The sequence below is a fragment of the Oncorhynchus tshawytscha genome, linkage group LG09, assembly GCF_018296145.1.
Source record: "Oncorhynchus tshawytscha isolate Ot180627B linkage group LG09, Otsh_v2.0, whole genome shotgun sequence".
In the NCBI taxonomy this organism is placed as follows: domain Eukaryota; kingdom Metazoa; phylum Chordata; class Actinopteri; order Salmoniformes; family Salmonidae; genus Oncorhynchus; species Oncorhynchus tshawytscha.
This window is the reverse complement of record NC_056437.1, coordinates 83,850,671-83,874,766: the sequence shown is the minus strand read 5'-3', so window position 1 is coordinate 83,874,766 and position 24,096 is coordinate 83,850,671. Positions and strand designations below refer to the sequence as shown.

The 24,096-nt window shown below is 41.9% G+C and overlaps 1 protein-coding gene across 4 annotated transcripts in view; it reads left to right on the top strand.

Annotated features, from left to right (window-relative positions):
• Positions 1-24,096, top strand: part of LOC112258934 (protein shisa-6) — a 76,795-nt gene that overhangs the window by 14,666 nt on the left and 38,033 nt on the right. For 3 of the 4 annotated variants that reach the window (XM_024433589.2, XM_024433590.2, XM_024433588.2), the window contains exons 4-5: positions 1,389-1,481; positions 2,284-2,355. In XM_024433589.2, the coding sequence (XP_024289357.2) occupies positions 1,389-1,481; positions 2,284-2,355 (165 nt within the window). The remainder of the gene's footprint in view (positions 1-1,388; positions 1,482-2,283; positions 2,356-24,096) is intronic. The other variant, XM_024433591.2, reaches the window with a different exon arrangement.

Here is a 24,096-nt window from a genome sequence, read left to right as displayed (position 1 = left end):
AATAGGCCTTTGTAAGACAGACCGTCATGTTGTTTCTCCTCTATTTTCAGCTTAAGCTTTCACTGTCTGACACACACTCACTTTCTCAGCCTACCTGCATCTTTTTGTGCACAACATTTTGGTGTTCAATTGGCAGGACAAATGGAGGTTGTCAGACTGCTGGCCGGCACTTTGACGGTCCATTGTGGACCTCTGCACTCTCAATTACAGGACTTGTTCCAGCCAGACACACTATATCATCTTGGAACAAATTATGTTACATAGTGATCTTTAAGACCAAGGAAATTCAGGATGAAATGTTTTGTTGCAAGGCACATTTTGTATAAACTGACATTTCATAGATACAATACTACAATGCAGCTGTCATGACTGTGAAGATAGATCCAATTACACAGTTTATGAATCAATTATATAAGGGTGTTGGTCATAGTGTTGGTCTATGTGCGGTAAAAGTGTTCTACTGTATAAGTTGAGGATGGAATTAATCCGTCGTTTTAAAACACAGGAGAGTGTCTCGGTTAGAAGGGTTCTTTAGAATCTCTCCACTGATCTTCAGGGTCAAGTGCCCAAGCCTGAAAGACATTTTGCCATCCAATTAAAGTTGGAATGTTTTACCTGCTTTGGCAAAAGGGCAGGGCTTTTGACCCTGAATGGGAATTTTTGTTTAATTTGTGAACGATATGAGAAGGGAAGGTCTTCACTAGCTCCCCCAGCTCGCAGCTTTGGGGAGACCTTTTGCGGTGGTGATGATCCTGAGTGTACATCAGACAGCATACATTGTTAATGTGAGACCTTCCTTTCCCTCTGTGTCCCTGTTCCTTTACGAGTTGTCTGAGCCAAAGAGGGAGTGAAATACAGAGGCCGCCTCACTATCTGTCAGAGTACTGGCTGAACTGAAATAAGACTCAATAAAAAACAAACTCCCGTGAACACAGCTATTCGGCTAACTAAAGAATGAGGTGAATGCATCATATAATACATTCATTAACTAGGGTGGTTGGATCTATTAAGAGCAGAGGTGGGACCAAGTCATTATTTTACAAGTCTTAGCACTCAAGACCCAAGTCAAGTCCCAAGTCAAGGCAGGCAAGTCCGAGTCAAGTCTCAAGTCCTAAACTTTGAGTTTCGAGTCCTAAACAAGTCATAATGTACACTTCACCAAATGTGATACCATTTCATATAGTCTGACGCGAGTCCAAGTCATGTGACTCGAGTCCACACCTCTGATTAAGAGTGTCCCAGACTCTGATTTGTGTACACAGTTGTTCGTGATTTCGTATGTGAGGGTTGGAACGAAAATCAGCAACGAATATGCTTAGTGAATTGTCTTGGTCAGATAAATGGTATTGGTCATCTCATGCTATCTTAACTCTGCATTTCTCCCACAGGGCACTATGGGAAAGAGAACTTCCGCCAAGGCCAACTTGATCATAACTTCATCTCCTCTGGATTCGTGACACTGGGACGACCGCACCTAAAAGGTATTGTCTGTTGGTTTGATGACAATTACTATGTCTTCAAGAGTAATGACAGCGTTGTGGTACAAACTTCTAACACAAATCTCACCCTCATTTTCACCTTGCCTCTCACCTCCACACATTTCCTCCACTCTTTGTCCAAAAAGTCTTCTTTCATTTTTCGATCCACTGTTTCAGTAGATCAGGGGGAAACAGTGCAATAGCCCATCCAATTATTTTACTTGCTCACTTCTCAGCTGGCAGTCACCTTGGGAAATGGGACTGAAGCTTTTGGCAGAACAATAACGGCATTTCTCAAAGCTAATTGAAAAGAGAAAAGCCTCAATGAGTTACTGCTTTGTTCAGATGTGAAAAGTACTCTCTCCTTTTTGTTATGTTTTTCCCCTTGACTGACTCATAAAGGCATTTACACAATGGCCATGTGTGGATGAAATAACACTCAGCATTACCAGCACTGCATGCTGTACTTGTCACATCCTCCAACTCTTCTTCGTGCCAGATCACTGTGTACAGAACTGTCTACTGTACGAGAACAATGGAGACAGTTGAGCTGACAGAGTCTCGTCTCCGCTCACTAAGGAGGCTTAAAATCATTGATGGTAGTTGTACATAAGTGACTTCCTGTCAAATGCCAAGAAAACTACATTATGATATACACCTATTGAATTTATCAGTCAAAATATAAATAGACTGAATTGCAACATAGAAAACTAAATGTTCTTAATCTGAAAGTATAGGATGATAATAGCTAGAGTTGGTGCATAAAGCTAAGTAGTAAACAAGTGGCTGTTCTCTGTCTTTGCAGCGCAGCACTCTGTAGACGATTTAGGGCAGCTGTCCTGGCAGGGAGATCTGGACGTTCCTAATATCTCCTACAGTATGTAACATATTCTCACTATGGAGACCCCTGCTTCCTGCCGGAGAACAGCCACACACCTGCTTTCTGCTCCCGCCAGATAAGACCACTCTCACACACTTCACACACCTAGACCCTGGGCCCATAGAGTGGGTTTGGCGGCTGATGCCCTGCGCTCCTCATAACGCAGGGCATCAGAACAGACGCCCTGCCACTATCATTAACCAGCCCAGTACAGCTTTCAGAAAGCATGGCTGTCTGGTGTCCCTAATGCTGAACATAGAGAAACAACTCCACAAGGAGGAGTGGAAAACAGGCTTGAATGTCTGTGCTGGTTTGTTCTCCAAAGTATGAAGCAGTCATGGGTTCTGTAGATGATTAGGACAGACAAGGAGGGTGACAAGCATTAAAATGGTTGCAATGTCATGTGTGTGTGTGTGTGTGTGTGTGTGTGTGTGTGTGTGTGTGTGTGTGTGTGTGTGTGTGTGTGTGTGTGTGTGTGTGTGTGTGTGTGTGTGTGTGTGTGTGTGTGTGTGACAAGACACATTCTGATGTTGTTAATGTGTCTGCAATTTTATAACCACCTCTTGTAAATTTTAGGTGTCTGCAAGGTAAGTGGTATTTTACCAAGTGACAAAAACAAGTACTGTTTTACATTGGCTTCTAATTCAAATTCAAATATTTCCTTGCATATCTCTATAGTTGTTTATACAAAGAATGTATGTGAAAATTAGGTAGCCTAACTGGGGTTTGAACAGCAATCTTCTGCCTTCCTGTTAGGCCACATCACTGCTTCCTGGTGTTACAGTAACTGTCATTACAAAGTCGAGGGCTTTTCCACCTCAAACAGCTGGCTGTCAACAGGCTCTCTGTCTGCTCCCTGTACCTCCTGTTACTATCACCAGTTTGACATCCAGTATTGGCACTGACCCAGTATATAGCTTACTCTCTTATTTCTTATTTCTCCTGTTTTCTTTATTATATTTAGATGTATTGTAGCGACCTGCACAGACAGCTGTGTGTTATGTGTTATGCTGTTCGTTGGTTATGCTGTACTTACCAGTACCCATATTTTGCATCTTCAAAGCATGTTGTGTAAATGATACAACGCCTCCCCCCCCCAAAAAATATATATTTTAATTCTAGGTTGTAAGGCAACAAAATAGGAAAAAGGCCAAGGGGGGTCACTGTCACACCCTGACCATAGTTTGCTTTGTATGTTTGTATGTTTTGTTTGGTCAGGGTGTGATCTGACTGGGCATTCTATGTTGGATGTCTTGTTTGTCTATTTCTATGTCTGGCCTGATATGGTTCTCAATCAGAGGCAGGTGTTAGTCATTGTCTCTGATTGGGAACCATATTTAGGTAGCCTGGGTTTCACTGTGTTTGTGGGTGATTGTTCCTGTCTGTGTTTGCACCAGATAGGGCTGTTTAGGTTTTCGCACGTTTATTGTTTTTGTTAGTTTATTCATGTATAGTTTTCTTCATTAAAAAAACATGAATAACAATCACGCTGCATTTTGGTCCCACTCTACTTCCCCTAAAGAAAACCGTAACAGTCACTGTATATATTTGTTTTTAAAATACAATTTAAATATAAAAGCATTTCACTGTACTTGTACATGTGACAATAAAGCTTACATTTTAACTTGACAGACATGTTACGTGTCCCCACCACATCATTATAACCCTGCTACAATACATCATACTGTAACCCTGTAACCCTACAGTACACCATACTGTAACCCTGATACAATACACCATACTGTAACCCTGATACAATACACCATAGTGTAACCCTGCTACAATACACCATAGTGTAACCCTGCTACAGTACATCATACTGTAACCCTGATACAGTACACCATACTGTAACCCTGATACAATACACCATACTGTAACCCTGATACAATACACCATACTGTAACCCTGATACAATACACCATACTGTAACCCTGATACAATACACCATACTGTAACCCTGATACAATACACCATAGTGTAACCCTGCTACAGTACATCATACTGTAACCCTGCTACAGTACACCATACTGTAACCCTGCTACAGTACATCATACTGTAACCCTGCTACAATACATCATACTGTAACCCTGCTACAGTACACCATACTGTAACCCTGCTACAGTACACCATACTGTAACCCTGCTACAATACATCATACTGTAACCCTGCTACAATACACCATACTGTAACCCTGCTACAATACATCATACTGTAACCCTGCTACAGTACACCATACTGTAACCCTAATACAATACATCATACTGTAACCCTGCTACAGTACACCATACTGTAACCCTGCTACAATACATCATACCGTAACCCTGCTACAGTACACCATACTGTAACCCTGATACAATACATCATACTGTAACCCTGCTACAATACATCATACTGTAACTCTGATACAGTACACCATACTGTAACCCTGCTACAATACACCATACTGTAACCCTGCTACAATACATCATACTGTAACCCTGCTACAATACATCATACTGTAACCCTGCTAGAGTACACCATACTGTAACCCTGATACAATACATCGTACTGTAACCCTGCTACAATACATCATACTGTAACCCTGCTACAATACATCATACTGTAACCCTGCTGCAATGCACCATACTGTAACCCTGCTACAATAGATCATACTGTAACCCTGCGACAATACAACCCTGTTACAATACATCATACTGTAACCCTGCTACATACATCATAGTGTAACCCTGCTACAATACATCATAGTGTAACCCTGCTACAATACATCATACTGTAACCCTGCTACAATACATCATAGTGTAACCCTGCTACAATACATCATACTGTAACCCTGCTACAATACATCATAGTGTAACATACATCATAGTGTACCCTGCTACAATACATCATACTGTAACCCTGCTACAATACATCATACTGTAACCCTGCTACAATACATCATAGTAACCCTGCTACAGTACATCATACTGTAACCCTGATACAATACATCGTACTGTAACCCTGTTACAATACACCATAGTGTAACCCTGCTACAGTACACCATACTGTAACCCTGCTACAATACACCATACTGTAACCCTGCTACAATACACCATACTGTAACCCTGATACAATACATCATACTGTAACCCTGCTACAATACATCATACTGTAACCCTGCTACAATACATCATACTGTAACCCTGCTGCAATGCACCATACTGTAACACAATAGATCATACTGTAACCCTGCTACAATACACCATACTGTAACCCTGTTACAATACATCATACTGTAACCCTGCTACAATACATCATACTGTAACACAACACATCATACTGTAACCCTGCACAATACATTGTACTGTAACCCTGCTACAATACATCATACTGTAACCCTGCTACAATACATCATACTGTAACCCTGCTACAATACACCATACTGTAACCCTGCTACAATACACCATACTGTAACCCTGCTACAATACATCATACTGTACAATACACCATACTGTAACCCTGCTACAATACACCATACTGTAACCCTGTAACCATCATACAGTAACCCTGCTACAGTACACCATACTGTAACCCTGCTACATACACCATACTGTAACCCTGCTACAATACATCATACTGTAACCCTGCTACAGTACACCATACTGTAACCCTGCTACAATACACCATACTGTAACCCTGCTACATCATACACAGTACACCATACTGTAACCCTGCTACAATACACCATACTGTAACCCTGCTACAATACATCATACTGTAACCCTGCTACAGTACACCATACTGTAACCCTGCTACAATACATCATACTGTATACATCATACTGTAACCCAGTACACCATACTGTAACCCTGCTACAATACACCATACTGTAACCCTGCTACAATACACCATACTGTAACCCTGCTGCAATGCACCATACTGTAACCCTGCTACAATAGATCATACAACCATACATGTAAACCCTGTTACAATACATCATACAACCCTGCATACATCATAGTGTAACCCTGTAACATCATACTGTAACCCTGCTACAATACATCATAGTGTAACCCTGCTACAATACATCATACTGTAACCCTGCTACATCATAGTGTAACCCTGCTACAATACATCATACTTTAACCCTGCTACAATACATCATACTGTAACCCTGCTACAATACATCATAGTGTAACCCTGCTACAATACATCATACTGTAACCCTGCTACAATACATCATACTGTAACCCTGCTACAATACATCATAGTGTAACCCTGCTATACATCATACTGTAACCCTGATACAATACATCGTAACCCTGTTACAATACACCATAGTGTAACCCTGCTACAGTACACCATACTGTAACCCTGCTACAATACACCATACTGTAACCCTGCTACAATACACCATACTGTAACCCTGCTAATGCACCATACTGTAACCCTGCTACAATAGATCATACTGTAACCCTGCTGTTACAATACATCATACAACCCTCATACATCATAGTGTAACCCTGCTACAATACATCATACTGTAACCCTGCTACAATACATCATACCCTGCTAAATACATCATACTGTAACCCTGCTACAATACATCATAGTACCCTGTAACCATACTTTAACCCTGCTACAATACATCATACTGTAACCCTGCTACAATACATCATAGTGTAACCCTGTAACCCTGCTACAATACATCATACTGTAACCCTGCTACAATACATCATAGTGTAACCCTGCTACAGTACATCATACTGTAACCCTGATACAATACATCGTAACCCTGTTACAATACACCATAGTGTAACCCTGCTACAGTACACCATACTGTAACCCTGCTACAATACACCATACTGTAACCCTGCTACAATACACCATACTGTAACCCTGATACTATACATCATACTGTAACCCTGCTACAATACATCATACTGTAACCCTGCTACAATACATCATACTGTAACCCTGCTGCAATGCACCATACTGTAACCCTGCTACAATAGATCATACTGTAACCCTGCTACAATACACCATACTGTAACCCTGTTATACATCATACTGTAACCCTGCTACAATACATCATACTGTAACCCTGCTACAATACATCATACTGTAACCCTGCTACAATACACCATACTGTAACCCTGCTACAATACATCATACTGTAACCCTGATACAATACACCATACTGTAACCCTGCTACAATACACCATACTGTAACCCTGCTACAGTACATCATACTGTAACCCTGATACAGTACACCATACTGTAACCCTGATACAGTACACCATACTGTAACCCTGATACAATACATCATACTGTAACCCTGCTACAGTACATCATACTGTAACCCTGATACAATACACCATACTGTAACCCTGATACAATACATCATACTGTAACCCTGTTACAGTACACCATACTGTAACCCTGCTACAATACACCATACTGTAACCCTGCTACAATACATCATACTGTAACCCTGATACAATACACCATACTGTAACCCTGCTACAATACACCATACTGTAACCCTGCTACAATACATCATACAGTAACCCTGCTACAGTACACCATACTGTAACCCTGCTACAATACACCATACTGTAACCCTGCTACAATACATCATACTGTAACCCTGCTACAATACACCATACTGTAACCCTGCTACAATACATCATACTGTAACCCTGCAACAATACACCATACTGTAACCCTGATACAATACATCATACTGTAACCCTGCTACAATACATCATAGTGTAACCCTGCTACAATACACAATACTGTAACCCTGCTACAATACACCATACTCTAACCCTGCTACAATACACCATACTGTAACCCTGATACAATACACCATACTGTAACCCTGCTACAGTACATCATACTGTAACCCTGCTACAATACACCATACTGTAACCCTGCTACAGTACACCATACTGTAACCCTGATACAATACATCATACTGTAACCCTGCTACAGTACATCATACTGTAACCCTGCTACAGTACACCATACTGTAACCCTGATACAATACATCATACTGTAACCCTGTTACAGTACACCATACTGTAACCCTGATACAATACATCATACTGTAACCCTGCTACAATACATCATACTGTAACCCTGATACAGTACACCATACTGTAACCCTGATACAATACATCATACTGTAACCCTGCTACAATACATCATACTGTAACCCTGATACAGTACACCATATTGTAACCCTGCTACAATACATCATACTGTAACCCTGCTACAATACATCATAGTGTAACCCTGTTACAATACATCATAGTGTAACCCTGCTACAATACATCATAGTGTAACCCTGCTACAGTACACCATACTGTAACCCTGCTACAATACATCATACTGTAACCCTGCTACAATACATCATACTGTAACCCTGCTACAATACATCATACTGTAACCCTGCTACAATACATCATACTGTAACCCTGCTACAATACATCATACTGTAACCCTGCTACAATACACCATACTGTAACCCTGCTACAATACATCATACTGTAACCCTGCTACAATACATCATACTGTAACCCTGATACAATACATCATACTGTAACCCTGCTACAATACATCATACTGTAACCCTACTACAATACATCATACTGTAACCCTGCGACAATACACTAAACTGTATCTCTAGCATCTATCTTCAGTCCCTAAATTCCTATCAAGTTCATTTCAAGTGTGTATTATGATATTCTGGATCTTTTCCCCATGCATTCACGTGGAACTGTAAATATGTATTAATATCCATATGCTAATAGGGAGATATAACGGAATCTACAATCAAGATAGTTACAAGAAAAACAACTGCTTAGCACAATAGGAATGACCTCAAATTTTATTGAGCAAAATTCTTTAGTTCTCTTTGGGGGCATACACTCTACTCATACAGACACTATAGGGCTGCAGGCTAACGCACAGTAGCAAGCTCAAATAGCTCACGGTAGATCGTTTATGTGGCTGGCTAGTGAAGTATCTGTTGGAAGGCTTGTGCAGTGAGTGTGATTTAGAAATTATATCAGTGAGTGGTTTGAATTGGCAATGTCTATCCATCTCCACTCTTCCATGATGGATTGGCCAGGCAGACGTGTCCATTTAGCCACTGTGGACCACAACAGATTTATTAGACACAGCTAAAGGCCAAGCCGCTGCCACACAGGAAATGCTTCCGGAGATTCCACTTCATTCATCTAAAATGACAACCATTGAATTGATAAAATATGTTTTTGAAGCTGGTGAAGATATCTCTGCCAGCTGATATAAGTATCTCCAGTTGGGGGAGTTTCTGAAGAGGGGTGGGGTTCTTCCTGCATTGTTTGGTGGTCATTGTGTGGTTGTTGGAGAATTTGAGAGAGAGAATCTTATTGTTACAATAAAACTATCCAAGATGTTTGACAGATTAAAGGTATGTTGGAATGGAACAGCCAGAAATCAGAGTTAGAAATGATTTGTCCTCAAATGAGACATTAACCTTGCAAATGAGTAATTGGTTGTGAAAATAAAAATCTTACCAAAGCTAAGTTATGTCACGAATGTAATAAATGCTAATCTGTTTGTCCTAACTGATTTAAGACAAAAATGTTAGGTCATTGCCAGTGGGCGTAGACTAATGTGGGTCGACTATTTCATAATATTGTTACAAATGTAATTTCATCATTCTGAACCCCAGGCCTTTTTCCTTCAAAAGTACCTCCTTTCACAAAACATAACTGTTTTTGAGGTCAAGAAAATTATCCTTTGTCCATTGTGACGCTTTCAGATATCAAGTGAACAAACATTACCCTTGTTTTAAGGATTTTTTGTGTGTCCCCCCCCCCCTTCACCCTCACCCCTCTGGCTGTGACATCCACTGATGTGCATCCTGCTTAATTATTTTTTCACAAGTTGCTCCCTGATTTTGTCCCAGGGGGAATTGGTTTCTTCTCATCCCAATCCATTTAAGGTGACCTTGTCTCATAGGGACAGTGCTGCAGCCCTCCCACTCCCTTTTTCTCTAATCCCTGAGGCTCCACATTGGTAGGGGAGGTCAAGTACACCAAGCAGGTGTCACCTGCATGACAACCTCCATTATGTAGATCGCTCCAAGTCTCAGGTCTAAAGGCAGACATTTCAGCTAAGTGATATCCCAGAAAGGAGGGGTGTAAGAGGAGGTAGGTACTGAAGAGGAGACTGTATACAGTATATTTCTATTTAACTAGGCAAGTGAGTTAAGAACCAATTCTTATTTACTATGAAGGCCTAGGAACAATGGGGCAGAACGACAGATTTTTACCTTGGCAGCTCAGGGATTCGATCTAGCAACCTTTCGGTTACTGGCCCAACTCTCTAACTACTAGGCTACCTGCCGCCCCACTACATCACTACAAGGGACAGTTAAAGACAGTGCAGAGGAGTAAAGGGGAACCACGCCCTGTAGTGAAATGTTGCTGTTCCAAGACAAGTGGAAAAGGAAATGGCTGGGCAGAGTATCTTAGCTGTGACCTCTACTGTTCACGCCAGACTGGGAGGGTGTTAAAAGCTTGACCCCTGAGGGACCTCCCAGTAGCGTGAGCCGCCCAGCCGTCCATCACCCCTCCTGACCAGTCTACTGTGACCACTTCACTGTGCCCTTCGGCTGTGTGATAGCCAGGGGAGGAGGAGAGGCATACCACGCATGGCCCTGCTAGCTAGATCCTAATGGACAGGCCCGAGCACCAAGACGGACTGTAAATTCAATAATAGTGGGCCATTGTGACGGAGGCACAGAACTCTCTACCTTCACACACATACGACTCTCTCCCCATTATTGTGAGTTTTCTGTCTAAAAAAATACAGGAATAAATTCTAAAGGATTTATTCATGGTGATATACCGTAGTTGATGGGAGAATATTCTCTTTGTTGCCTGTCTTTGGAAAGAGGCGCAATCCATTTTTATTTTAAGAACCAGGGCACTATTCAGATTTGGGGCTCTTGCAAGATATCTAAAGTGCTTCTTTTTAAGGTAATGTCTGTTGTGATATAACAGTTTGTGCCATAGCATGCCAAATGTTGCGTTAAATATGGAAATGTGAACAAATTGTTTGCAACTGGTAGTTTAGATAATCTTGACATTATTTCAATCAATGCAGCATGGTGAAGGTAAATCATGGATTCATTCAGATGTATAAAAGATCCTTGTGAATAGTTCACAAAAAGGCTATCGAGTGACACTGCTCTCACTGACCTTGTTCCTTCTGTTCTCAGCAAGAGCCACATTGGTAGAAGCTGTGTTTTCCTTCTCTCTCCTGATGAGCATGTCTCTGAGCAGAGTACAGCCTCTGCTCTGTGCTGTAGGAATCTGGGACAGCCAAATGCACAATATGAATTGATTATAATCCTTATATCCTGTCTATTAAAGAAGCAGGCTAAAGGAAGTTATTAGGTTGGCTTCATGAGTCTCATGCTCCCTTAGTCCCACATGCCTTTAACAGTGGCTTGGGTGGCAGTGGGCTGGGACTCAGCTCTCTATCCGCTCGTCTTCTGATTTGTATTATTTATTTTATTTGTTTTATTTTACATTTATTTAACTAGGCAAGTCGGTTAAGAACAAATTCTTATTTCTTTATCTTACTGATAAACACACTGATACCCTCACATCATCTCTAGTGATCCGTTGTCATTTCATGCATTATGCACTGCTGTTGTGTGTGTTTGTCCAGTGAAATCACATTTGAAGGGCCGGAGATGGATCAGCATGTACGGTGTGTGTGTGTGTGTGTGTGTGTGTGTGCGCGTGCAAGAGCAATATGCATATTGATGCCATCTGAGTTTTGATGGTACTCTGCATTATGAATTGGCATGGAAACAGATAGATATGCATTAATTCATTTCTTACTTATTCCAAAGAGTCTTTATGTCAAATTGGAAATATAATTATCTTTTTCCCATCTCCATATCAGGAGTTGGTGCATTTATTCTTGAGAACGTACCACTTCAGAATCGCAGAGCCTCCTTGAATTCCAATGTGCCTGTTGAGCTTGAGTTAGGATTCAGTGGGTACGACAGTGTTTACTATTCAGTTAAATGATTTTCACATTTGTATCATGTTGTGTGAATGTGCTTTGTGAAAATGATACACCAACTTGCACAGCAATACAAACATAACTGTACAGCCTTTTGTAGGGAATTTGTATTTGTGGTCTCACACATTAAAGCACATGTTCAAGTGTGATGCAGGTAAAAGTCCTTGAGAGGCTAGTATGCCTTATTATAGTTCTCCTCAGGTTTAAGAGACTCCTATTCATTATATCCTTTACATAGCATTCCATTCATAACTGTCTGTATCTCTTACTATGTTGAAAAGCAAGGACACTGTACGCTATAACGTTGTGATTGTCTCTGTGTGACATAATGTTATGAGCTCCTGAAGGGGCGGAAGGTAGCCTAGTGGTTAAGTCAAATCGAATCAAATCAAAATCAAATCAAATGTATTTATAAAGCCCTTCTTATATCAGCTGATGTCACAAAGTGCTGTACAGAAACCCAACCTAAAACCTCAAACAGCAAACAATGCAGGTGTAGAAGCACGGTGGCTAGGAAAAACTCCCTAAAAAGGCCAGAACCTAGGAAGAAACCTAGAGAGGAACCAGGCTATGAGGGGTGGCCAGTTCTCTTCTGGCTATGCCGGGTCGAGGTTATAACAGAACATGGCCAAGATGTACAAATGTTCATAGATGACCAGCAGGGTCAAATAATAATAATCACAGTGGTTGTCGAGGGTGCAACAGGTCAGCACCTCAGGAGTAAATGTCAGTTGGCTTTTCATAGCCAATCATTCAGAGAATCTCTAACGCTCCTGCTGTCTCTAGAGAGTTGAAAACAGCAGGTCTGGGACAGGTAGCACGTCCGGTGAAGAGGTGAGGGTTCCATAGCCGCAGGTAGAACAGTTGAAACTGGAGCAGCAGCACGGCCAGGTGGACTGGGGAAAGCAAGGAGTCATCAGGCCAGGTAGTTCTGAGGCATGGTCCTAGGGCTCAGGTCCTCCGAGAGAGAGAAAGAAAGAAAGAAAGAAAGAAAGAAAGAAAGAAAGAAAGAAAGAAAGAAAGAAAGAAAGAAAGAAAAAAAGAGAATCAGAGAGAGCATACTTAAATTCACACAGGACACCAGATAAGACAGGAGAAATACTCCAGACTTAACAGACTGACCCTAGCCCCCTGACACATAAACTACTGCAGCGTTGGGCCAGTAACTGAAAGGTTGCTGGGTCAAATCTCTGAGCCGACTAGGTGAAAAATCTGCCGATGTGCCCTTGAGCAAGGCACTTAACCCTAATTGCTCCTGTAAGTCACTCTGGATAAGAGCATCTGCTAAAATGTAAAGCATTCCTCCTGTCTTCCCAGCATAGTTTTTTATTTCATTAGTTTGCTCATACAGTTGGAAACATCACACCATATTAAAGACAATGTCAGGCGGGTTATTTGAAGGATTGATTTACATCTATATATTGTATATAGATACACAGCCTTTTATTAGGGCAGGGATATATTGCTGTCTCTATCTGCATTAGGGCTGCATGCTCCATAAGCTCATTAATAAGAGACATGCATTATTCATCAACTGTGCATTTTGATGGCAAGGTATAAAACAGCATTTTTAAAAAATGTAAACAGGGAAACAGTCGGACACTAGCGAGAGTTGAGGGGACCACGCAGCCTTCAGCTTGGGGGCTTATTACATGCCGGGCTGGAGCACGAGGAACCAGAGAGGAGAGGAAGGGTGACAATTACACAGCCATTCAGCTACAGGGCACGGCGTATGCTAGCATGAAATGCTATTAGCGGGCCGACAAAGTTGTGAATTGAATGCTATAATGATGAAAAAGCCCTCTATAACATATCCAATCATGTTAGGATGGAGATTAGTGTTATCTGCACTCCACCTGTCAATATCTATTATGAGGAGAGAGCAGCACAGGGCAGTGGTGGACATGGAATTGCTCCTGTCAGCATGACGCCAACGAGCTAGCCAACACCAGAAGAGCAGCAGTGACCATACCACACCTGTCTGAATGCTAATACCAAGGAGAGCAGATCTAGCATGCATAGCAGGACAGCTACAGCACTGTGCTGTACGTGGCCCAGACACTCAGTGCTGCTATTGAAGAAAGGCTGCTGTTCTGTAAAGGGAGGTTCTGCCATTACGTTGAAGGGATAGCTCATTCAAAGCTGGACCAAAGCTGACACAAATGGAGCAAATGGCTGAGAGATACAAACCATCTGACACCCAAATGCTAAAATGCTGCAACAAGCCCAGGACAGGCTGTGTATTTGGTGGTTTGTTGGCTGTGATGTGTACAGGGAGGGACAATGTCTTCGCTAATGTGGAAAGCCAATGGAGTGTCTACATTTTTCAGAATGTATTTACTCATAAATAGAGACACAGGTGCACGCAAACACACACGCACATACACACACACACAGGAATATACACAATCAGCTCATCAGAGAGAGAGAGGAAACTGCAGTGAGTGCAAATCAGTGCCCAGTAGGGTGGAGAACGAGCAATGAGATGTGTGTTTTGTTATGCACATCGAATCTTCTAGCTTTTCGGCATAATGGTGGTGGTGGAACATTGAGCTGCAAGCGACAAGCTCTCATTCCAGCCAGAAATGGCTGGTAATTGCAGCTCGGTGGGAATGGCGTCCCAAAATCACAATTGTGGCGGATCCATAGTCATCACACACTCTCCGCTGGCTGCTTCATTAGGCAATGCCTCAGAGTAGATTTAGAGTGACAAGAAGAAAAAGGACAGGTCCATACATTAGAGCAGTACATTTTCCCTCACATATATCCTGTATATTTATATATGTATATACACTGAGTGTACAAAACATTAGGAACACCTTTCTAATATTGATTTGCAGCCCCTTTTGCTCTCAGAACAGCCTCAATCCGTCGGGCATGGAATGTGTCGAAAGCGTTCCACAGGGATGCAGGCCCATGTTGACTAATACTTCCTACAGTTGTGTCAAGTTGGCTGGATGTCCTTTGGGTGGTGGACCATGTTGACTCCAATACTTCCTACAGTTGTGTCAAGTTGGCTGGATGTCCTTTGGGTGGTGGACCATTCTTCATATACATGAGAAACTGGAGCGTGAAAAACCCAGCAGCGTTGCAGTTCGTGGCACACTCAAACCTGTGCGCCTGGCACCAAATACCATACCCCATTCAAAGGCACTTAAATATGTTGTCTTGCCCATTCACCCTCTGAATGGCACACATACACAATCCATGTCTCAATTGTCTTGAGGCTTAAAAACCTGTCTCCTCCTTCGTCTACACTGATTGAACGAGATTTAAAAAGTGACATGAATAAGGGATCATATCTTTCACCTGGATTCATCTGGTCAGTCTGTGTCATGGAAAGAGCAGGAGTTCCTGATGTTTTGTTCACTCAGTGTATATCCTCGGTATCCTGTAGTGTTCACTCATTCAGGGAAGCACAGCGTGTTAGCTCTCTCCCAGACCTGTAACACGAACATAGTATTGACATCCTAAACAAATCCATAACCCATTCAGAAACACAGCTCTGTGTTGTTCACATTGAAGACACTCTGATGAAGGGACTTGTTGCTTAGGGAAATGAAAAATCTCATATTTGTGGCATGAAGGAAAACGCGGGTTAACTTCAGAACTGTGCTATTGAATAAAATAGAGGTGTGAGAGCTGAGAGTGGGCCGGTATGACAGGCCTGTTATCAGTAGACTGTCCCTTGGGTGTTGTCCTGGAAAAGCAGAAACCAGGCTTCAGCAGCAGGCAGAACTGACAGAGAGAATGAGAGAGAAGTAGAGAGAGATGGAGAGAGAAGGAGAAGGATAGAGATTGGGAGAGAGGGCAGGAGAACCAGGCAGAAGACAAAGGTTTTGGATTTCTGAGGGGTGCAATCCCCAATAATGTGAGACATCAATCAGGACCATTTCCTTCATGCCGTGTGGCCACTTTTTATTAAAGCTCATTAAGAGTGCCAGATAGAATGCAAGGAGTCTTTTATGCTAATTTCCCGTTCATCATGTTGCAGTGTGATATCGGCAAGAGGCTGGTCCCATTAATCTGGCCATGGAGAACAGTGGCTTTGAAGGCCATATCTTATAATAGCAGCTATTTGTCTTCAAACAAATCATTGTGGTGCACGTTCTCATGAACTGTCGACACCGCCCATCAGTAATGGCATTTTCTAACACCAAAATTGTTGACAATGGCAAACTATGATTTACTAGCAAAAAAAGTTACCTTTCAACTATAATTATAAGTCAAATTACAGTCTTAAGCATCGGTTTGGGTTTAGATAACCACATATCAGAATATTTTTGGTGTGATATGGTTCAATAATATAGAGTCAAATACAGAAACATGACTAAATAATATCTAAGATGTTTTTATAGGAAAGGAAAATAAATAATTTGCCTTTATGTCTGGACACTCATCTCCTCATCATTTCAGGTGTCTGGACACTCTCATCTCCTCTTGTATCCTTATCATTTCAGGTGTCTGGACACGCATCTCCTCTTGTATCCTTATCATTTCAGGTGTCTGGACACTCTCATCTCCTCTTGTATCCTTATCATTTCAGGTGTCTGGACACTCTCATCTCCTCTTGTATCCTTATCATTTCAGGTGTCTGGACACTCTCATCTCCTCTTGTATCCTTATCATTTCAGGTGTCTGGACACTCTCATCTCCTCTTGTATCCTTATCATTTCAGGTGTCTGGACATGCATCTCCTCTTGTATCCTTATCATTTCAGGTGTCTGGACACGCATCTCCTCTTGTATCCTTATCATTTCAGGTGTCTGGACACTCTCATCTCCTCTTGTATCCTTATCATTTCAGGTGTCTGGACACGCATCTCCTCTTGTATCCTTATCATTTCAGGTGTCTGGACACTCATCTCCTCTTGTATCCTTATCATTTCAGGTGTCTGGACACTCTCATCTCCTCTTGTATCCTTATCATTTCAGGTGTCTGGACACTCTCATCTCCTCTTGTATCCTTATCATTTCAGGTGTCTGGACACTCATCTCCTCTTGTATCCTTATCATTTCAGGTGTCTGGACACTCTCATCTCCTCTTGTATCCTTATCATTTCAGGTGTCTGGACACTCATCTCCTCTTGTATCCTTATCATTTCAGGTGTCTGGACACTCTCATCTCCTCTTGTATCCTTATCATTTCAGGTGTCTGGACACTCTCATCTCCTCTTGTATCCTTATCATTTCAGGTGTCTGGACACGCATCTCCTCTTGTATCCTTATCATTTCAGGTGTCTGGACACTCTCATCTCCTCTTGTATCCTTATCATTTCAGGTGTCTGGACACTCATCTCCTCTTGTATCCTTATCATTTCAGGTGTCTGGACACTCTCATCTCCTCTTGTATCCTTATCATTTCAGGTGTCTGGACACTCTCATCTCCTCTTGTATCCTTATCATTTCAGGTGTCTGGACACTCTCATCTCCTCTTGTATCCCTATCATTTCAGGTGTCTGGACACTCTCATCTCCTCTTGTATCCTTATCATTTCAGGTGTCTGGACACTCTCATCTCCTCTTGTATCCTTATCATTTCAGGTGTCTGGACACACATCTCCTCTTGTATCCTTATCATTTCAGGTGTCTGGACACTCTCATCTCCTCTTGTATCCTTATCATTTCAGGTGTCTGGACATTTTTATCCTCTGTGTCTGGACACTTGTAATCTGTGGCAGACAGGCAAGCAGGCAGGCGAGCGCAGGCAGGCAGGCGAGCGTAGGCAGCCAGGCAGGCAGGCAGGCCGCCAGGCAGGCATGAAGGCAGGCGAGTGCAGGCAGACAGTCAGCCAGGCGGGCAGGCAGGCAGTGAAGCAGGCAGGCAGCACAGCGGTTCTATCAGACCAGATCTGTCCCTTTGCGAGTTGAGTCTTCACTGCAGCTCGAGGCACATCATATTCTTCCATCTCTCTCCAGCCCCAGACAACAGGCTGGGCAAAAGGACTGTGGGTGCCGCCAACTGTGAAATGAATTGAACTTGTGATCCGAGGGGTAGAGACTAGTATTCACCCTGAGGAGGCATGTGTGTGTCCACGCAAACATTAGCCCATGACAAAGGAACAACAGAGCCCAGAGGCAATGCATCCCAGGTCAGTTTCTTTCCACACCAAGATGTCTACGGACATGGCTGGATTACTGCTCCAGTTGACTTGGGTGACATTGCAGCTTTTTCATTTGGCTCTTGTGTGGAATAACATTTTTTGGGAAAAAGTCATGTTAAAATCTGTAGTGTTTAACATGTCAGATATTTTTCAATCATTAATATTCTTTCAATGATAATTTTTCAAAGAGCCACATTACTGTTGTAGGAATAGACTTTTAACCAGTAAATCAATGGTTACACAGGGGACCAGGAGGTTAAGAACACCGGCTGAACCATTTTGGGGATATAATAGAATTTTATCAGTGGACTCAAGAATTCAATTACAGTACAGCCTGCTTCTGGACACACTGATAAATATTTGTAGGGGGCTGTTACATTTTAGTGGAAAATATATTTTCATTGTCTGCTCACCCGACACAGAGGGGATGGATGGAGGCTTGAAACAGACTGCTGATGCATGCAGTGTGGCGAGTAGGCCATCACAAGTGCATTGCTTTAAGAAGTTTGTGTGCCTCCAAAGGTTCCCAGAAATGCAGTCTCTGGCAGGCCCCATGGATACAATGCAATCTCTGCTGCCCCACATTAGATAACTACCCTGAAAGCTACATTGAGGTCAAATTGCAGCAGTCACATAGCAGCAGCACTGAAAGACACTGCCTTAAGGTGGATGGTTGTGGTTTAGAGTTTAGAAGTGACAAAAGGCTCTATCGGGCAAAAAAGTGTCTAAACTTGCAACCAATAGAGCATGATTTCACTAAGTATATATTTACATCCACTGATTCAGCTCAGTGGAAAGGACTTTAATGCAAGGATACATGGTGAGAGGAGCAATAATATAACAGCTATCTAGAACCTGGAAGGGTTCTTCCCATAGGAGAACCCTTTGAAGAACCCGTTTTGGTTCCAGGTAAAACCCTTTTGGTCCCAGCTAAAAACCTATTGGGTTCCATGTAGAACCTGTCGTGAATTTACCTTCATTAATCTGATGATTGTTATTAATTTAATCCACAAAATATGTTTAATTGTTACACAATTAAATGAATCATGTAACAATTAACTCATTAGGATTTGGGGCATCATGGAATAAATTGTTAAACGAGTTACCATCTCCCGAATTAAACTCCAGAAGATATATAAGTTATATATGGATAACAGTCATTTATTAATCATTACCTCATATCAGTCTCATAATTCATAATTCTGAATGGTCGCAACCTTCTTGGATACGCAAAAACACCAGCCTTGAGTACTACACAAATTAGTTTCAATATTTATTTAAGGCTAACTAAATAATAACGCTGAATACACATACACACTTCCATGAGACAAAGGTCCCTAGTGTACTGACAAGATATGACGGCTTGTTACATAGATGGATAGGGGGTGGGTAAAAGAGTGAGAAAAAGGGACATTTATTGTGGATACATTCTAGGACTGTCCACACATTAATCATACATCTTGCACATGAACCACCAGCCATTTGGAATAAGAAGTAATGAATGTATTTACGTCTTGAATACCATTCGCCGTTTCTCTGTCGGAACAAGCCCTCCTTCGGGAGAATGTTGGTTTGGTGAGCCTTTCCTGTGGACCACTTGTGCATGCTCTGATTGTCCACCAGAAGTCAAAATGTCTTTCTTCTTAGTTGTCTGGTCTCCAATGAGCTGTTTCCTAAGAACAGCTACTTAGCCGTACCAGGGATTGTCTGAGAGGAGAGTTTTATTCTCCTCTTACTCGAGTAGATAGTCAAGGTTCCAAACCACTTTACATGCGCAGCTGCAGACTGGCGGTGTCCTGGTCTAGTCTAGTGAGTTTCTTCTTCACCTCGTGTTGAGGTTAAATTCTAACCATTTAAAACGTGTGGACCACGGTCTCACGTCTTTCTGGTCTGATGTGATAATTCCTGGCCAGTCCTTTTAAGCACTCTGGTCGAAAAGGGCAGTTCCATCACACTGACACGCTTTTCTGACCTCACTCGGGGTGTGGATAGTTACTCTGCAAAGGATATGCTTAGAGGTTATCCCTTATGACTCCTAAAATCCCATTCCTATCTTAACACAACTACCATTTGTTATATCCTATGCACAACGTATTGGATGGAAACTTGACATATAAAGGGGGTATCCATTCAAAGTTACAGTATTTGGTCCATACAGTTTTTAATAACATCACAAAATGAAAAGCAATATTACATTAGTTTTCTACATCTCCCCACTGACCATTTCCCACATTCTTTATGATAGAATTATTGTTCCATTTTCCACTTTTTGGACGTCAAAGGTTTTGGTGGGTAAAAGTCTTCTGCAGACGAAGGACGTTTCAATCCCAGTACTAGAGAGACAGAAAGAGAGTTCTCTCCTGCTTAAATTTTACGACCAGGTGTGAAGGTGTCAAAACCCCCACCGTTCCCTACTCCCCCTTTGCGGATGGGAGAGAGTCTGGTGATTGTCAGTCATTGCCAAGCTGATCTGACCCATTGTGATCCTCGCGTTTAGAAATGACAAAAGCCTTTCCCAAAAGTGTTCCACCTGGAACCAAAAATGGTTATCTTATGGGGAGAGAATAACTCTTTGGAAAACCTTTTTTTTTTAAAGAGTGCATAATGAAGGGTAACATTTTGTTGAAAACAGTCAAACCTGGCAAGTAAGAACATCCTGATAAAAAGGATAATGCAAAGATAATGAGACAAGCCTTTAACAACTCTAAGTACAGTGGAATTTCAACATACTGTAATTAAGACAAACTAACAAGAGTGATAAAAAAAGCTGTGACATTAGACTGGAGAATGAGTGGTAAAATACCCCTCTACTGAGTCTATACTCCAGGCTAGCCTACAAGTCATGATTAACAACCTTAGTGCTTCTCCCTGACCTGAACAGTATTTCAGTTCAAAACTGACCACAGATCATTTGTCAATGAGACATTTTTACCTCAAAAAATGGCTTGTGCATACATTAAATATTAATACCTCTCCAGAATACATTGTTATGGAAATTTTTCAGGAAGGTAGTGAATAAGTTGCTTTACTAGGCATATGATGTTCATGTCTTAAGGCAATGCTGGTCGAATATCATCTTGGTGTTGCTTTCCCGGACTAAGGAAAGGCAGCATGACATTCACTTATATACAGTGCATTCGGATTGTATTCAGACCCCTTGACTTTTTCCACAGTTTGTTATGTTATAGCCTTATTCTAAAATGGATTTAAAAAATGTAAACAATCTACTCACAATACCCCATAAAGACAAAGCGAAAACAGAAACTCGATATTGAGCTCAGGCACATCCTGTTTTTGTTGATCATCCTTGAGATGTTTCTACAATTTGATTGGAGTCCACCTGTGGTAAATTCAATTGACTGGACATGATTTAGAAAGGCACACACCTGTCTATATAAGTTCCCACTGTTGACAGTGCATGTCAGAGCAAAAACCAAAGCCATGATGTCGAAGGACTTGTCCGTAGAGCTGAGAGACAGGATTGTGTCTGCAGCATTGGAGGTCCGCAAGAAAACAGTGGCCTCCATAATTCTTGAATGGAAGATGTTTGGAACCACCAAGACTCTTCCTAAAGCTGGCTGCCCAGCCAAACTGAGCAATCTGGGGAGAAGGGCCTTGGTCAGGGAGGTGACCAGAAACCCAATGGTCACTCTGATTCCTCTGTGGAGATGTGAGAACCTTCCAGAAGGACAACCATCTCTGCAGCACCACCAATCAGGCCTTTATGGTAAAGTGGCCAGACGGAAGACACTCCTCAGTAAAAGGCACATGACAGCCCACTTGGTGCTTTCCAAAAGGCATCTAAAGGTTACTTTCAGACCATGAGAAATGAGATTCTCTGATCTGATGAAACCAAAATTGAACTCTTTGGCCTGAATGCCAAGCATCACGTCTGGAGTAAACCAGGCACCGCTCACCACCTGGCCAATACCCTCCCTACGGTGAAACATGGTGGTGGCAGCATCATGCTATGGGATGTTTTTCAGCGGCAGGGACTGGGAGACTAGTCAAAATTAAAGGAAATATGAACGAAGCAAAGTACAGAGGTATCCTTGATGAAAACCTGCTCCAGAGCACTCAGGACCTCAGACTGGGGCAAAGGTTCACCTTCCAACAGGACAATGACCCTAAGCACACAGCCAAGACAGCACAGGAGTAGCTTCGGGAGAAGTATCTGAATGTCCTTGAGTGGCCCAGCCAGAGCCCGGACTTGAACCTGATTGAACATCTCTGGACAGACCTGAAAAGGTGTGTCCTGTTACGCTCCCCATCCAATCTGAGAGAGCTTGAGAGGATCTGCAGAGAAGAATGGGAGAAACTCCCCAAATACAGGTGTGCCAAGCTTGTAGCGTCAAGCTTGTAGTGTCATACCCAAGAAGACCCTGTAATCGCTACCAAAGGTGCTTCAACAAAGTACTGAGTAAAGGGTCTGAATTCTTATGTGAATGTAATATTTCATTTTATTTCAATTATTTTTTTAAAACATTTCTTAAAACCTGTTTTTGCTTGTCATGATGGGGTGTTGTGTGTAGATGAAGGGGGGAAACGATTTAATCCATTTAAGAATAAGGCTGTAATGTAACAAAATGTGGAAAAAGTGAAGGGGTCTGAATACTTTCTGAATGCGCTGTATAGCATTCAGAATATAGCGATATTTAATTAGAATGCTTTGAATATGGCGTTCAAATATTATGACCTTCATGAACACAACCATCTGTGTTGCAAATGGAGGCTGCTTTACTTAATCAATTAAAACTTCTAAGCTTTTAAGCCGCATTCCTACAAATATCTGAGATATGCATAATAATGACCTCATTACAGAAGGCACGGCAGAGTGCTTGGGCATTGTGTTGGGGAGATTGGATGCAAAACCCACTTTTATCATTTGTAATCTATCCTTCAGAGGACCCCGAAGAAAATGAAGAAGAAAATGGAGGAAGGCAGATTGTAGGGGAACAAGATAGCGTCAGGCCTTTCTTTGAGAAACCAGCCAGTCAGTTCAAAATTGAAACCAGACTTATCCATTCTGGGCACGAATGCAGTTCCAGCCATCTACGGTATTTGTGATGCGGTCTAATGCCAGGTTCATGAAAAGACACTTTGTCAAGGACATGGGCTCCAACATCTACAAATAAAATGTATCAACTGTTACCAATTTCGAAAAAGCAGCAAGGAAAATAGATCAGAAGAAAATAGTGGTGTTCACTGAGAATATCTTAGATATTTCCCCTTTCACCCTAGACTTCTCACAGTTCTTTAATTTCTCTAACTTTAAATGTTTTGCAGCTGTGTTTTGGTCTTAAACATTTAAACCATTAATTGACATGTGCATATTTGATTTGACATCACACTTGTATTACTCAAACAACAACAAATATTATTTGACCTATTTTTTGTGATATCGAATTGGTAGTTACAGTCTTGTCCCATCGCTGCAACTCCTGTACGGACTCGGGAGATACAAAGGTTGAGAGCCATGCGTCCTCCGAAATGTGACCCTGCCAACTGCACTGCTTCTTGACACACTGCTCAGTTAACCTGGAAGCCAGCCTCACCAATG